This window comes from Hirundo rustica, chromosome 8 (genome assembly GCF_015227805.2).
Source record: "Hirundo rustica isolate bHirRus1 chromosome 8, bHirRus1.pri.v3, whole genome shotgun sequence".
NCBI classification, from domain to species: Eukaryota; Metazoa; Chordata; class Aves; order Passeriformes; family Hirundinidae; genus Hirundo; species Hirundo rustica.
Window position 1 is genome coordinate 2778766 of NC_053457.1, and position 16503 is coordinate 2795268.

General features: G+C 45.2%; 1 protein-coding gene across 7 annotated transcripts in view; it reads left to right on the top strand.

The window, feature by feature from the left end:
- The window catches only part of P4HA1 (prolyl 4-hydroxylase subunit alpha 1), a 28277-nt gene extending 13067 nt beyond the window's left edge, over positions 1-15210 (top strand). For 3 of the 7 annotated variants that reach the window (XM_040071832.2, XM_058421653.1, XM_058421652.1), the window contains 7 exons: positions 3571-3641; positions 8654-8753; positions 9683-9736; positions 10909-10974; positions 11399-11467; positions 11969-12065; positions 12562-15210. In XM_040071832.2, the coding sequence (XP_039927766.1) occupies positions 3571-3641; positions 8654-8753; positions 9683-9736; positions 10909-10974; positions 11399-11467; positions 11969-12065; positions 12562-12632 (528 nt within the window). In that variant the 3' untranslated portion in view covers positions 12633-15210. Of the gene's footprint in view, positions 1-2461; positions 2533-3570; positions 3642-8653; positions 8754-9682; positions 9737-9797; positions 10882-10908; positions 10975-11398; positions 11468-11968; positions 12066-12561 lie in introns of those variants that run through there. The other 4 variants (XM_040071833.2, XM_040071838.2, XM_040071831.2 and 1 more) reach the window with 4 other exon arrangements.
- The last annotated feature ends 1293 nt before the right edge of the window (positions 15211-16503 follow it).

Sequence of the window (16503 nt, forward strand, 5' to 3'; positions counted from 1 at the left end):
CTCTTCCAGCAGACACAATTTCAGCTGGTTCTGATGAGGAGGAGAAGGTTCTCCAACAAAAAACAAACATAAAGCAACATGGGTGTACTGGAGTATTCCCAACTTGTGTTTGGTTTTCTGCTTTTTTTCTTTTTTAAGTCTGCAGGGGAAAAACAGCCATTCCAATGGTCCTGGAATGCAACCTTATTGTACAGACAAGAAAGGAATGGTTGTGTTCTCCATTTTGGTATAAGACTGGCTTCTGTCTCCTAGGCTTGGAAGCTGCCTGCAGATGAAAGAGGAGGGCAGGGCATAGTTGCTGAGTTTTGCCTTCTTATTGACAGTGGTGGCTCATCAACCCTGTTTAAGACACTGGATGCAAAGATTCTTGTTTCTCAGTGAGGAATAATCCAGGGCAGCTCCACTGTCTGAGAAAACAGGAGTGTCCAAGACAAACAGCAAACTGATGGAGTTGCCTTCTGTATCCAGTTGGTGCAACTCCACATCTACAAATGCACTTTGAAGATGTAGTTAAACTAGTTTATTTTTCCATCAATTGTGAACTAAGATTTAAACTCATAGAAATTTATTTTTCCTGCTTTTTTTCCTTTGCTTTTGGCCAAAATGGCTTTTTGTCCAGAATGAGCTGAGCAGATGGAGATCAGGGGAATAAGAGCATTCACTGCAGGAGAAACTGTTGGCTTCTGCAGGGTAGAGCAGCTCTGGTTGTACATGGGCACCAGGGTGCTGAGGCTGTCCTTAGCCTACCAGGGAGCCTGAAGGGGATCTTAAAGCTCCCTGAAGCTGAGGAGTTGGACATTGAGAAGAATTTCTTCACTGAAGAATTTGTCAGGCATTTGCAGGGCCTGCCCAGGGTGGTGGCAGGGTCACCATCTGTGGAGGTGTCCAAGGAATGACTGGACGTGGCACTCAGTGCTCTGGGCTGGGTGGCCAGGTAGAGATTAATCAGAGGTTGGACTTGATTATCTTGGAGGTCTTCTCCAACCTCGGTAATTCTGTGATTCTCTTCTGAGGTTTCTGAAGTTATGGTCTGAACTGTAAGCAGGAAGTGTGTAAGCTCTTCTCTCCATGTACTTGAGGCATCTTTTCCTGCTGCCCTGCCAGGCAGCTTTGCTGCAGGGCTGAAAATCTCAGCCCCCCACTGCTGGTCTGGAGGTGTTGGAGCTCCGTTGCTCCAGTGTGATGTGTTCCACACCTGTGGAGTGTGGCCAGACCAATACTTTACAGAGTAGAAAACTGTAGATGTATGACTGTAAGCTCTGAACTTGCTGAGGTCACTGTTTTCCTGTCAAGTTCTCGTCTCATGGCAAAGACTTGGAGACCTTTAAGGCAGGAGCATCTGTATGCAGATACTGCTCCCGTATTCCCTTTGGCTAAGGCCTTGCATGGCTCAGCAGCAAAAGGATTGTGTTCTTGGAGACCTAAAGGTCATCTCCTCCTTCCTGCTGCTCGGGATGTTGCCATCCTCTGGGAAGAGACAGTGCTGGCTGCTCTGTGCCCAGCCTTCTGTGCTGGCAGGATGAAGCCTCATTATTCAGCTACAGAGTCTCACTGGAATTTTAGTTTGTGCCTTGTTTTTTAATGTGTCTGCATGGGAGGAGAGGAGAGGCAGCAGACTGGGAGCTCCCAGTATCTTTTCTTGTCAGTAGGTATGGAGAGAGAGGCCTTGGCTTGTTTAGTTTATTTTAATAGTAGAGAAATGCTTCTGATTGGGAGTTGGCATGACATCCTGCATATAGCAGAATTTGGGCTCTGCATCTCAACCTTTCCAGTTATGAGTGATGGAGAATGTCTGGTAGTACGTGAACCAAGACAAAGGGCACACGTGAGGTTCTGAGTTGGAATATTAACACAGATGGGAAGGCATGAATAAATGGAGCACAGCAGAGGGAAAGGAAAGCCTTGAGCCAGGAGTTTCCACTCTGTGTAAAAATGACCATGTGTGAAGCAAAAGTTTGTGAGAGCTCAAAGTAGCTTGGTGCTGCTTTTAGTACAGGAAAGGCCAAAAAGGAATGGTTTATTCACCTATGGCTTATGATGCTGCCTGGATTCAATTTACCTGGCAAACTCCTCATCCAGGAGCAGGACAGTGTAAGAAAGCGCCACTTGTCTATGTGCCACACCACTGTGCTGCTCCCAGAGCATTTCATTGCAAAACAAATCCAAGCTGCTGTGGTTTGCTTTATTCAGAAACTCTTCTTGCTACAGACATGGAAACAAGACCTGTGGAAACCTGGAAAAAAAAAAAAAAAGCCAAACAAGAAACCTTTCTTTTAGTAAAGCTGGAGCCTCCCCCTTGTTCCCTGTGGCCCTGCACCCCTCGGTGGCAGGCAGAGCAGGGCAGCAGTGCCAGGGCGCTGGCAGCTTGGTGGCGTTGTCCCTATCCCCAGGCTTCTGAATGGTCGGATTGCTGGCATGCAGATCGTGCTTGTAATGCAACTTCTGATGGTTCGCTTCACAGCTGAGGCGAGCCACCATTTCAAACCCCATAACGGGAGCCTTGGAGACGGCACATTACAGAATTAGCAAAAGGTAAGAGAGTTCTATGCCAGAGGTTTTGGACCTGTTATGAGTGTGAACGTCCTGCTCATTCTGAGGAAACAAGAGGTGGGCTGAAGAGACACCTTGTAGTCTATCTTGTGATTCTGTGCAGATCTGTAACAGGCTGTTACTGCTGAGTTTCTCAGTCTTCTTCAGTTGCAAGTTCTGTGGGGGCGTGTTTTGATTTGTTCTTTCCTTTTTGGTCACCTTCTCAAGTCTGTTTTTTCAAGCAAGTTTCTGCAGTCAGTGTGAGAAATACAAGATGCCACAAAACCTTCAGTAAAATCTGTTTTTTTGTTTTCAATCTACCCCCTTGCTCTTCTCATGACTAAGTATTGTCCTCCCTTTCTCTGGAAAATGTAGCAGACCTCCAAGTCCCTTAATGGGTGTAAGAAATGCTTCAGGTCCTTGCTGTGCACACAGACAGACACACATCTCCTTGTCCAGGATAATTTCACGCTCTCAGCTGAGTTCCTTTACCTCCTGCTTGATGCAAACCTGGCAGAACACAGGCTTGCTTCCACTGGGCTTTTGGTTCTTTTCAGCTTGTTCATTAAGTACTATAAGTGCTGAATTTAGCCAGTGATTTCCAAAATTGGCTGGATCTGAAAGAACCAACCTGCCCTTGCCTGCCCTCCCCTGGTTTTAGCCATGGTAATTAAATATTGGGTGCACAGGCCATCAGCACTGAGCCAAAATTCTGGGAGGAGTTAAAATTTCTGGGTGAGGAGGAATTGTCTGGGAAGCTCAGCATCATAGATTACTTGTAGAAAGTCTTGATTTTAAACAAAGGAAAAAAAACCAAACAAGAAAAGAAAGGGAGGAAAAAAGTGAAAGGACAATCTAACCAAATTATTTCAACCAATTTGTTGTGATTTGGACATGGCAGCTGCAGCTTGTGTTGCCCTTCCAACCATTTCTGATATGCGAGCATTGCATCCGGACCAATCGGAACCCTTTCGAACACCTGGGGCTTGTCCAAAAAGCAGCCTGCGAGGTGGGTAAGCCTTGTCCTTTCTCTTTTTGTAGCTGAGCCGTGCTACTGTTCATGACCCTGAGACTGGGAAACTGACCACAGCACATTACAGAGTCTCTAAGAGGTAAGGGGAAGGGATTCCTTGTCCAAGGAAGTGTGTCCTGGGGCTGTGCCGCTTCAGCGCTGAACATAGGCGAGGATTTTGTGTAACCTTCCTTATTCTTCAGCCTTTCTTTCAAAGAGAGTAAAGCAAGCTGAGCTGTCATTTAACAAAGCACGGGGTCTTCTGAAGTAGAGACTGGTTGTCACTGATGGCGTTCTAAGCTGGAAGTGCCTCCCTGGCTGAGCATGGCTTGTGTGCTGTGACTAACACACTAAATGTGGGGGTGGGGCTCTGCTGGATCCCAGTGCAATGGGGCATCTCCCTGGTTCACCTCTGCTCCTCACCTCCAGTGTCTACACTTGCTTACAGCTAGGAGCTGCTGTGATTCCTGGGAGCACTGCCTTTTAAAGCTAGGTGATGATTTTAAGGAGTTTCCATGTTGGAATGATGGAATATAGTTGCTGCTCAAACAGAAACGCAAGGTTCTTCCAGCTGCTTTGAGCAAACCCCTGACCTTGGAATGGCCTGGAGCTGTGGAGGGCTTTTAGTTAGCTTCTGAAAGGTAAAAGTGCTTCCAAATATGGGATCACGGGAAGGTGATTGATTCAGGAATGATGATAGATTTCAGGAAAACTGGAAAACCACTGGAGCTGAGATCCTTAAGGCCACTCTAGTGGCAAGTTGAAAACACTTTTTTTTAAATACCTCACACCTCTGCAATGTGAGGGTCTGTGTGCTCATTGGCACACACAGGTAGTGGGAATCCTCTGGAAGTTGTCTGGGAAGCTCTTACACATTTGCCCCTTAGAACTGCCCCCACAGAGGGATTTTAGGAACATTCATCTTCCCACTGGATACGTGTTGCGTTTGTTTCTTGTTTTTAATGTTCAAGTCTGTCCATGTCTTACCCATCTTGGTTATTTGTCAATGCACATTTCAAAGGCTTAATTTATTTACTTGTGGGGTCTGTCCTCTGTGCTGGACAGCTCTGGAGTATTTACTGAGGAAACTCCTTCATCCATTTGAACATCCCCCTCATGTCAAACTTGATGTGCTGATGATGGGAATTGGAGAAGGTGACCAGATTACTGAGGGGAATTGCGATGTGTAATTGGTCCCTGTTTAAATAGATGAGGCTTAGTGAAAGAACTTTTTATTTCAAGTTGTGATTTTTCATTAGTAGGAAGTGTTATTGCCTGAGGCAGTGCAGATGCCACAGTCAGAAAAAATAGTACAAGGCACTGCCCAACATTAAAGGCCAATTAAAAAAACAGGATAGAGCCTGGGGTATGGGGCCCTCAATTTCTTAATGAGGTGCTCAAAAATGTGTCACTGTGGAACTTCCTTCCCATGTACCCAAGGAACTCTCAGAATTAAATCACATTTTACTGATCTCAGTTTTTCAGTTCAATACCTCACTGGAAACTGGAATTAAAATTGTAGCAACACATCCAAGAATTGGGGAAGGCCATTTATTTGAGGGGTAGGTATAGCCTTGAGTGAAGTGGGCCTGCACTCTTCCTGCTTCCCCTTGCTTTGCTTTTCTCTCAGATTTGCAGGATGGGTATGGACTTCCCAAGAGACCTTGACACCTAAATCTGAAGTAGGAGGCAGAAGCCACCCCCAGCAGCCTGATTTAGAGGGACTGTGCTGTTCCTGCTGCTCTCCTGCACTGCCAGAAACATCTTTCCCTTGGGAGCTACTCGGGCTGGTTCAAATTCCAGATGAATCATTGCTCCTGAAAACCAAAAAATGCTCACTTCATTTCTTTAATAGATGACTGCTTTCCCCCTTCAAACATTCCTTCCTAGCACATGCCCTCCTAAATTATAGCATTCCTATCTCTCAGAGAGCTACTGTTCTCTCAGTGGGATGTGGCAGCTCTGTGAAGGGGGGCACTTTGCCAGCACCAGCAAGCTGTGTGTGCAGCACCAGGATAAACCCACCCACTCTCACACTGCTTTTACAGATAAAAAATGCCTTTTCCCCCTTCTCTCTCCTCCCAGCAGGCAGCCGGAGCTTGCAGCATGTCATGGTAAAAGTTTTCACTTCAGAAATACTAGGCTGGGCTTTTACTCACTCCCTGTTGTGTCTCTGCTGGTGCTTTTCTGCACACTGAGTGTGGCTTAGAAGGCTTTTTAACACAAATGCCAGTGTTTTGTGGCCAGTGACTTACAGAAGTAGTATTGGGATGTAATGTTTTGTCCTAGATTGACCAGTGCAGCTGAGATGAGATTTTTGGGGGGATAAGCTCTTGTGTGTTCAGTAGCTCCAGAGAATTTTCTGCTTTTTCCTTAATGTGTGGCTTAGTCTTTAAATTATTGCTGCATAGAAGCATCATGTCATGAAACATCTCTAAGGTGCCTCATGCAGAATTATAAGAGGGAGGAATATGGGACATTTTGCGGCTGCCCCATCCCTGCTAGTGTCCAAGGCCAGGTTGGACAAGGTTTGGAGCAGCCTGGGTTAGTGGGAGGTGTCCCTGCCCATGGCAGGGGGCAGAATGGGATGAGCTTTAAGGTCCCTCCCAACCAAGCCATTTCTTGATTCCATGAGTCAGTTATTTCAATTATTCCTAACTCTTTGTAATGCATATAAAAGTTGTTAAAAGTGTGCCCCCCGCCCCCCCGTGTGAATTCAGCACACTAATGGAAGCCTTAAAATTTTTGTAACAGTTGAAGGATGGCTTTTTACAAAGCCAAGTGGGTCAGCAAAACACCAGACTTGTACGGTCAGGGAACTAGGGGGCTTGTGTGGTGGTTATTAAGGAAATACCAAATCCTTCTGTAACTAAATCAGTGGTATCTTGAACTGCTCTGCTTGAGGCTCCCCAGCAGTCGTCCCTTTTTTGTTAAGGCGCATCATGTACTCTGAGGTGGCAGCTGGTCAAAAATAGGACAGAATGCAATGAACTAGGAAGCATGTAAATATTAAAAGAAAACAAACTGCTGAACATGTTTAAGGCTGTTCATGACGCATTACCTGCACCACTGGTCAGGGGAGTCTTTCTCTTGTTTTGATAGACAAGGGCAGGAAAAAAGCCAACTTTGTGTTAAGAAATTGTTTGAATGAGGCAGAGACTTTTATCAGCAAGGGACCAAGCTGGGACAGCACCGGAGGAGGAAATGTGGGACAGCTGGAATAGTCTGTAGCCAGGCAAAGCCATGGATGCAGCTTCCATGACACCACATTAACCAGGGTTAAATCCCCCTGTAATTCTGCAGCATTTCAGCCCTCCCTGTGGTTTTGTTCAGAACCCAGCAGACAGGCTGGCACTTGGAATATGGTTTCAAGTCCCGTTCCCCCACCTTCCATAGGCTTTCTTTGTATGTTGAGGCAGTTAATTTTTGGTTTTAAGTACATACAGTACTCCCCTTCCTGAAAGGCTGCAGTATTCTCCCTGAAGTGTTCACTGCCTCTCTAAATAACCAACAGAGCAAGAATGCTTGGGTTTTTCTTTCTTTGGGTTGTTTTCTTTGGCTTTTTTCCTTTATTAACAGACGGGACGGGCAGAGAGAACCTACACTGAAGCTGCTGGCTGTGTTGGGGCTCTTCTTCTGCCTTAAATATGAGGTTAGGGATGCTGAGCATTACCTGTTCACCATGGCTGTGTAGCATGGCTGCTTTTGGGGATTTTTGTTTGGTAAATGCTTTATTTCCATGTCTTAGGTGGCAGAAGAATGCTGAAATCAAAGCAGGTTGTGTTGTAACACCTCGGGTTACTAACAAGTGTTGAGCAGTGGATGGGTCTGGGGATGTGTTTGTGCATGTCTGTCTTGAGAAATCTGGTTTCTTTTATCTCATACTTCATTTGTCATTTAAAAAAATGCTCATAGAGATTCTGTAACCTGTGTCAGTGCCTTGTGTCATGCTGCTGTTCCTCCCAGGCAAAGTATTTGGGGATTTATGTTTTGTTTTGTTTGTTTTTTTTTTTAATACAAATCAAAGAAAAACTTAATTCAGTATAGATGTGAAGGTTGATTTGAGTAAAATACATGGATGCTGCTGATTATAGGTTCCAGCTGAGCTCTGGGCTCAGGGATTTCTGTCCAGCAGGAAGCATCACTGAGCCCAAAAGCTGAGTCAGCTGCTAGGAAAAAAAAAAAAAAGGTAGAAACAGCTGTCTCCATTTTCCTGCAAAAAAAAAAAAAAAAAAAAAAGGCAGTGGGGGGGGCAGGGAAGGAGTACCAAATCATCAATATTATCACCCATATTAATGCAGTGAGCTGCCAGGGTAAAATGAAGGTGCAGTGGCTGGCATGGGATGAGTAAAGCAACAACAGAAACAGGCATCAGATGAGCAGATGAGGAAAAACACTAATGCACAGTAGGAGGCAGACATTTTGAAAGATGTCTTTGAAACTGAGGCTGACCTTCCACATTAAAGGAAAAAAAAAAGGAGGGGGTAGTTTGGATTCCCCACCACCACCCCCTTTTAAATCATTGTGTACCTGAAGCATGTGCTAAATACCAGATTTATAATGGGCTGTTCTGACAGCAGTTGTTCAATTGAATGCATTATTTGATTGTTTTCAGAATGATTTTTAGTACACTGCAGGGGTAAGTGATGAGAAAGGGCAGTTCCCAGAGTGCTGGTCTAGAAGTGTGTTACATTTAGGGGAGCTGAGTTCCAGATGCACAGACAAATACAGTAACTCACCAGTTCCTGTCCCAAATCTTGTTCCAAAATGCATCACTCCAGAGGCTGAATGAGCTGTTGGGAGTGGGGTAAGAGCAAAACTGTGTGTGCCTGGTTTAAAAAACAGCTTGAAGCACTGTTTGTAACACTTCCTTCAGCCTACGGTGGGAGTTCAGACCCTTGGTTATAGAGCTCCCTTAAACCACTGTTGGAACTAGTCTTCCTAGGAAATGTATCCATTAAATTCAGGGTTTTGTAACACCCTGAAAATACTTCTGGTCAGGCTGCCAAATCCTTGGAAAGTCCTTAAAACAAATCTCCCATTCCAAGTCCCTCCAAGTGTTGCTGCAGTGCTGCCTGGTGCTGTCACTGTCACTAACTGTCCCCCTCCCAGCGCGTGGCTCTCAGGGTATGAGAGCCCGGTGGTGTCTCGCATCAACACCAGGATCCAGGACCTGACAGGGTTGGATGTCTCCACAGCAGAAGAGCTGCAGGTACGTGGTAGCATAGGTTTGCTGCTGGATGCCAGTCACCAGGTCAGCACCTCACTGTGGATGGATGGCTTGTGCTTGTTCAGTTGGGGTGGTCATTTATTTACAGAGGGGAAGAAAAAGTTGTCTTTGCAGAGCAGTTGTTCAGTGGGAAATGGCATTTTGGGGCTGAAAGGAAACAGTGATAACTGAAACTCTGGATGTGTAATTCCTTTTCATTTAGATGAATAAACTGAGTTTCATGGCTGCAGAGTCAAACTTTGCTGCTGTTGGAGGCAGTTAAAAGTTTAGCTTGAGTGGTACTCAGGGAAGGCCACCAGTGTGTCTCATATCCCTGGGATGTGGGAAACACTGGCTGGATGTGTAACGAGTAAATTGTAATTTAGAAATGCTTTTGTTTGTTTGCTTGAGGCCTTTAAATGAGCAGCTGCTTCCCTGACTATGACCAGAGCATAAGTACCTAGCGAGCAGGACACCCACAAAGTTCTTCTGAAACCTCCTGTGCTCCATGTCACTCTGTCAAGGTTCCTGGTGATAAAATGGCCAAGGATCTGGTGGAAAATTGAGGTTATTTTTTTATAAGCAATTTGTAAGAAGGACAGGGAACCCTCTTTATTGACACAGTCAAATTTTGATCAAAAAGTGGTTTAAATCTGATGTAAAGGCATCATGACACTGTTTTGAAAAGAGGATGAAGAGTTTTCTGTAGAAGAAAAATGCTTTTCTGCCCTGGGAAGCACCAGATTCCTTACCTGGAGCATGCTGCATCCTGCAGTGCCAGTCTTGGATGTGTTCCTGCTGCTGAGAGAGGCTTGACATTTCCTGGGGCTTGGTTTTTAAACTTCATCTCTGCAAAGGTTGTAGCTGACAGTCAATCTCTTGCCTGGATAAAGACTGATTTACTAGATCCTGTGCTTCTCCTTCCACTGTAGGTAGCCAACTACGGCGTAGGAGGCCAGTATGAGCCTCATTTTGATTTTGGAAGGGTAAGTCCTGTTTTGTCTTTACCTCTTTCTTCTTCACAAGCGCTGTGTTTCTCTTTTTCAGGTGGCAAATTATGGAGTGGGAGGACAATATGAACCCCACTTTGACTTTGCACGGGCAAGTAAAGAGCTGGACAAGACCATAGACCTGGTGAAGCCTGGGCCTCTGGGCTGGGGCACACTCTGTTCTTCAGTGCAATATTAAATTTTGTAGCTCTTCCACACTTTCCTAATCCATGTCTGTGGAGAAAGCCCTCTAAACCACCAGCTGAACCTGTGGAGGTTACTACCTGTGAGCTGAGTGCCATCAGACTCCTGATGGAAAAAGTCTTATCTCACCGTCCTGAATTTTTAAATTGGATTTAAATTCCCCACCTGTTGTAGTCCAGCTTAAATTGCAGACTGCTGAAATTCAGTTGGTTATTTACTGGACATAATTCAGTGTGGTTTAACCTCTTCAGATTAACCTTAGCCCTGCCAATTCCAGCCACCAACTCTGAATCAGGATCTCTGCTCTGTAAGCACCTGCGCCAAGGCATTGCAACTGATTAACAGGTTTTGTTTGGAAACATGGTGGGGTTTCCTGGGGTAACAATTGCTAGAATTTCGGTACACACAAACTGTGGTCACAGGGGGTGGGTTTAAAAAGAGACATGTGACAGAAGTTGGTATCAAAACTCATCAAAATGGGGTTCATGCTTGTCAGTCAAGTGCTGAACACCTTTGAGTTGCCTGGTTTGTCACTGATGCTTCCTCCCTGCTTCCCAGCTGGAATCCAAAGTGGAGCATGGCAGGGAGGTGTTCCAGCTGACCCTGGGACCCAGAGCTGCCCTGGCTCCTGCCAAGGACAGGGGGGATGAATGTAATTAAATAATGCAGTTTGCTGTGAGAAGGATTTATAGACTCAGTCTCAGACAGCACAGTTGTTCTTACCCATTAGACATCTGGGCTTAATGCGCTCCCTCCCTCCCTCTCCTATGGAATTTCAATGTGTTTGGTGTATTTAAATTAATAGATTCACTCCTATTGCATTCCTCCCCTCCTTCCAAATTGAGGGGTTGTATTAATTCTTCTACATGAGTCTGTTGTGAGCTGCTGGCTCAGCAGCTGTGTCATTGGCTGCTCTCAGCAACCAAAAAGAAATGCTGATGGAATCTGTCTGCTTTTATTCACAGAAAGATGAGCCAGATGCTTTTAAGGAACTGGGAACAGGCAACAGAATTGCTACTTGGTTGTTTTATGTAAGTGATATATTTCGGCCATCTGTCACTGCATATTCTATACTGTGGAATGATTTTGTTTTTCTTTCATTTTTTTTACTGAAGGGACTTGCATGTGAAGCAGCCACTAACTTTGGGGTAATATTTATGGGGAGGTCTTCTTACCCAGACTTTGCAGTTCTTCCATGTGTCTTAAGGAGACTTTTCCCCCAAATTTGAGCATTAGCTTAAATTATTTGCCTGCCTGTTTATTTTTGTATCTGCATCAGTATTTAACAGCATGTTCACTGCCTTAACACTTAAGTGGGAGGGATGAGGGTGGGACTGCACTGGGGATAGAGGAGTTTGGCCTTCTTAAGGGTTTTACATCAAAATTAAACTTCACTTTTACTACAAAGTGAAATTTTATCAGCCTGAACTCACCTGTCCTTCCTCACCTGTTCAGATGAGTGATGTGTCAGCAGGGGGAGCCACCGTCTTCCCTGAAGTGGGAGCTAGTGTTTGGCCAAGAAAGGTGAGCAGGATCGATCCAGCAGATAAAACCATACCTCCCAACCTACCCAAACCGAACAGGCACCAAACAGAGGTTTAAAATTAACCTTTAAAATAATTGTAAGCACCTCTGTGCTGTCATAACAGTGCTATATAAGCAAATCTGTGAGTTGATTTAGTCTTGAGGTGTCTGTGGGAAATTTTCCTGTCAGTTTCTTCCTTCAAGCAAGGTTTGCTTTTGCTGGCCTGCTGCTTAGCTTTAGTAAATAATCTTAAATGGGTCGGGAGATGAATGAAACTGGCTTGGCATTTAAAAAATATAAGAGCCACGTGTATAGACATACAATAAGTCAAAGAAGACTTTTTCCTAAGGAAACAAATATTAGAATATGGAAAAGAGCCTTCAGTTTAAAAGGAGAATCTGAAACACAAATACACATACCTTTGCCTTATCCTTCAGTAAGTGGGTGTGGAAGTGTGTGTTGTACAGAGCAACAGACTGAGTGTTCCCTGCCATCCCCAGGGAACAGCTGTGTTCTGGTACAATCTCTTCCCAAGTGGAGAAGGCGATTACAGCACACGGCATGCGGCCTGCCCGGTGCTAGTGGGAAATAAATGGGGTGAGTACCTGCCTCTGTCTTGGGCTCTGCTCCAGGGGGGCGTACCTTGGCTTTATTTTTCCTTTGGACTTAAGAAATTGTTTTCTGTAAAGAAGTCTATTTAATTTACTTTACCTACATAATATATTAATAATATGTTCTATATAATAGCATATTTCATTATGTGTATAAAGGAAAGGAATACTATATCTACTTCAGGAGGCTTTGTTGCCATGGGAGGTTTTCCAAACCTTTCCAAACTGGAAGGATTTTTTGTTTGGTTGGTTTGTTGTTTGGTTGGTATTTTATTACACCAACTTCACACATTTGTGCATGGCAGTGCGGTTGGAAGTCTTTGAGAGAGTCTTTGAAGGCCCTTTCCAACCCAAACCATTCTGTGATTAAAAAAACTCTTTAGAAAATTAAGATAAACCAAAAGCTGGCCTAGAGCCTATTTAGCTTCAATAGAAGAGGAGCTGACCATGTGCAGTGACCCAGCACCTTTGTGTCTTTGCAGTCTCCAATAAGTGGCTCCACGAGCGGGGGCAGGAGTTCCGCCGACCATGCACGTTATCGGAGCTGGAATGAGCAGCCTGGCCTCCTGTGTACTCAGTGTGTGGGACATGCACACACCTGCCAGTTTACAGCTGACTAACAAACACTCCACTACAGGTGCCAGCTGTGGACAGGACAAACATGCTTTTAGTTCCCTCCAAATCCCCCCTGAAGTTTATCATCAGAAAATATTGAGGTTGACAAGTGTTACTGAAAAAAAAAAAAAAAAAAAAGACAAAATACAGGCAAGGGCCACAACTTAACAGTGTTGTTCTTTCTGTGTGGTGTTCCTGTCACCATCATCCCTCTGAGCAGTGTGGGCAGCCAGGAGTTGTCTGGATTCCTCCTCACACCTGCCAGGCTTAGGACAGGATGATTGCCTGGGAGGGCTTCTTCTAAGGAATGCTGAATTAAACCCACTCCCATTTCTCAATTCCCAGACACTCGACTCTTTACTTTCCTAGAGTAGAGTGCCTCACTACTGCAGGCATGTTTTGTTTTTTTCTCTCTGGAAAACAGGTTATTAGCATGTTTTAGCCTGGTTCTCCACTTCCACAAAAGCCCCACTTTTTAAACTTGTCCTCCTTCTCAGACTGGGTGGAGAATTTGGCTCTTAATCTTGACCACATGAGCCAGCAGTTCCACAGGCAGAGTCAGGATGCTTCCAGTGTCAGAGCAGCCTGGGGTCACCCACACCCCATCTTCCCTCCTCTTCTGCAATGTTTGTCCACACAAAAAAATGCTACTTTTGTTCTGTCCTGTCAGCCAGCTCTTCCCTCTGCTCCTTGGGCAGCGGGGATGGGGATGTTCCCATCTTCATTAATCAGAATTGTTGTGCCTTAGGACACTGGAATTTCAAATTGGTTCTGAGACTTCAGGTGCTGAGGTAACACAGAGTCCTCACAGAACACCTCCTGCCCTCGTCCTCCTCCCAGCTCTCAAGGTTTCAGGAGAAAGTCTCAGCTTATTTATAGTCCTGAAGCTTTTTTTAGATGGCATGCTCACTCCCTGAACCCTTTCCCTTCCACAGCAGGATTTTTACCAAAATATCCAAATATCTCACTAGCATGAAGACAAAAAACAAAGGAAGCTGCAACTGCCTCTACCTAAGCAGTCCAATTTTCTGGATGATGATGATTTTACTGATTTAGGGGTCAAGCCTCAAGTTCTTACCAAGGGAAAAATTCCAATTTTGGTTAATTGGTTTTTCTGCCTCAATAAAATCTTGACATTTGAGCCAAAATGTATAAAACCTATTCTTAAATGTGCTAGAAATACCTCTGGATTATTGGGAATGTAGTTTAAGGTACTATAGTTGGAAGAACTGCACACTTTCAGAAGACACTTTAAAAGGTTGGTGCTAGAAAATAATTCTTAAATTTCTACTGAGTCAGGTAGCAGTGGGACCCACAGAACTGCCCCTCCTTAGCCTTGCACCTTCCTGAATTTTGCCTGGCTTTAGCAGCTGGAAAACAAGGTCCATCCATAATATGAGAACACAAAGTCTCCACAGTCCCACCTCACAGCTGTACTGCTCCTTTACCAAGAGCAGGAGCTGATCAAAATAAATTCACCTCAGAACTGCATTAGCAGAGCTGATCTTTAAGCACTAAATTGTAACAGTTTTAAAAAACCCACACTCATATGATTTGTACCTACCTGAGTTTTCTCACTTTTTCATCCATCTCTCTTCCTATCCATAGTTCTCTCTTCCCTCTTTCCCATCTCTTAGTTTGTTAAGCTCCAAAAAGGTAACCATGGCTGCAGGTACCTCCCACCACATGCCTGCAAGTAAAAGGGTAAATAAACTGTGGTGTTGGGAAATCCTGCCTTTGGGGCATCCATAAATGCTTGTCGGGAAGCCAGTCCTACCTAGTAAAGAAGCACAAAACAAAATCCCTTTATTACCATCAAGAACAGGTGTGGAAAACACCTGCATTTGCTCTTACCATCTCTGTTCAATAATCACCAAAGCATGAAAAAATGCCAGAGTTGGGGAATTTTGCTCAGCAGTTCCCTCCCTCGCCTCAATACCAGTGAGTACATCTAGTGTTAGTCTCAGGCATTGCTTGGGGAGAACAGATGTTCTGGAGCACTGTTTTAAAGCAGTGAACCACTCACAGATAATTCTTCAAGAAAGACTTTTCTACTTTTGGCAGTAGAGAATTTTACTTGGTTAAAGTAAAAAAAAAAAAAAAAAAAAAAAAAAACTCTCAAATCTCGAGTCTGCTGAGGCACATCAGGAATGTTTCAGATTATGACAAGGTTGGCTTAGATTTTCAAACTGCAGACAATCTGTTCCTCTCCCTTCACTTCAGTGGTGTCCATGAATCCAGTGCTGACTGTGTAAGGGATTACACTGGTGCTGCTGCTTCTGCCTTAACCCATAATTTCTCAGAGGGCTTTTGGATCCCCAGCATGGCTCCTGTGTGAATCTAGTTTTGTATTAAGCATGATTGAAAACTGTCTGGGTTCATCGTGACTGACAACTGAGAAACTGCCTTACTGTTACCTTTTTTTTTGTAATAAAATTTTTAATGTTAAAAAAAAAAAAAAAAGTGAACAGGCTTAAAATAAAAGCCACTGCCATTAGCAGTGAGAAATCCTCCACATCCAACTCTCCTCGTATGTGGCTGCTATAAATATGATCACACGGAGCTTTTATCACCGTTTGTGCAAACCAAGCTCCTCTGTTTCCCTTCACCATCTCACTGGGCAGGTGCAGGAGCTGCTCCTAACCCCCATTCCTGTTCAACAGTAAACTCAGTGTCTCTGCTGCGAACACACGGCACTAAAGGACTGCGAGAGGATAGGGCAGATAATGCTGGGCTGAAAGCAGGGTCAGCTGCTAAGGGACCCTTTTCCAGGGCTGTTTGGTGAAGCCAGAAGGTCACACAACCACTTACCCTGGAATGGTTCTAGGGAGGGGAAGAAAGCATCAGAGACTCCAACAGCACAATAAACTCACATGTGGGAAAGTCAGGCTGGCCTCTTCCATGCCCAAAACCTCTGGGGTTTGCAGCACAGCCATTCCTGGGTTTCACCCTGCAGAGCAGTGGAGCTTGTGCTGAATTCCGGTCATCAGGAACCTGCAAAAAACAGCAAGGGCTGCTGAGAGGCCCTGATCCTTTTGCCTGTGGAAGGGAGCTGTGCACTGCCGATGGAGCACTTGGCTTGCAGGTAGGGAACTGCCCCCAGCACAGCTAATGTGATCACATGCTTGGCAGCTGTGGCACAGGAAATAAGCCCGAAGGGCACCAGCACTGGTTTATTTTAGAAAGATGATGGATGGGGTTCCATCCCCAGCCACCCTGTGCTGCTGAGCTGCCCCCGCCAAGATGGGCCTTGGAGGAAGGGAAGGGCTCTAGATCAGCCCTCTCCCAACCCCAACCTCCCACCATCCTACATGGGCCCCTGGGGCTCTTCTGGCACAGCTGCACCTGCATGGGGATCACCACCATGGGAGGAACCCAGCAAGGGTAAAGACCACAACAGCTGCAGCTGAAAAGGCAAAGTAAAATCAGAGATAGGGAAACAGGCCTGTGAATGTCACAGGGCAGGATAATATGAAGAGAAAGGGAAGGATCATAGAATCCCAGAATGGTTTGCGTTGGAAGGTACTTAAAACTCATCTAGTTCCACCCCCTGCCCTGGGCAGGGACACCTTTTGCCTTGTCCACCCTGGCCTTAGACACTTCCAGGGATCCAGGGGCAGCCACAGCTCCTCTGGGTAACCTGTGCCAGGGTGTCCCTATCCTTGCAATATAGAATTTCTTCCCAATATCCCATCTATCCCTGCCCTCTGTCACTTTGGTGCCCTTCTGCCTTGTCCTGTCATGACAGACTCTTGTCCAAATTCCCTCTCCAGCTCTCCTGGAGCCCCTTTAGGCACTGGAAGGGGCTC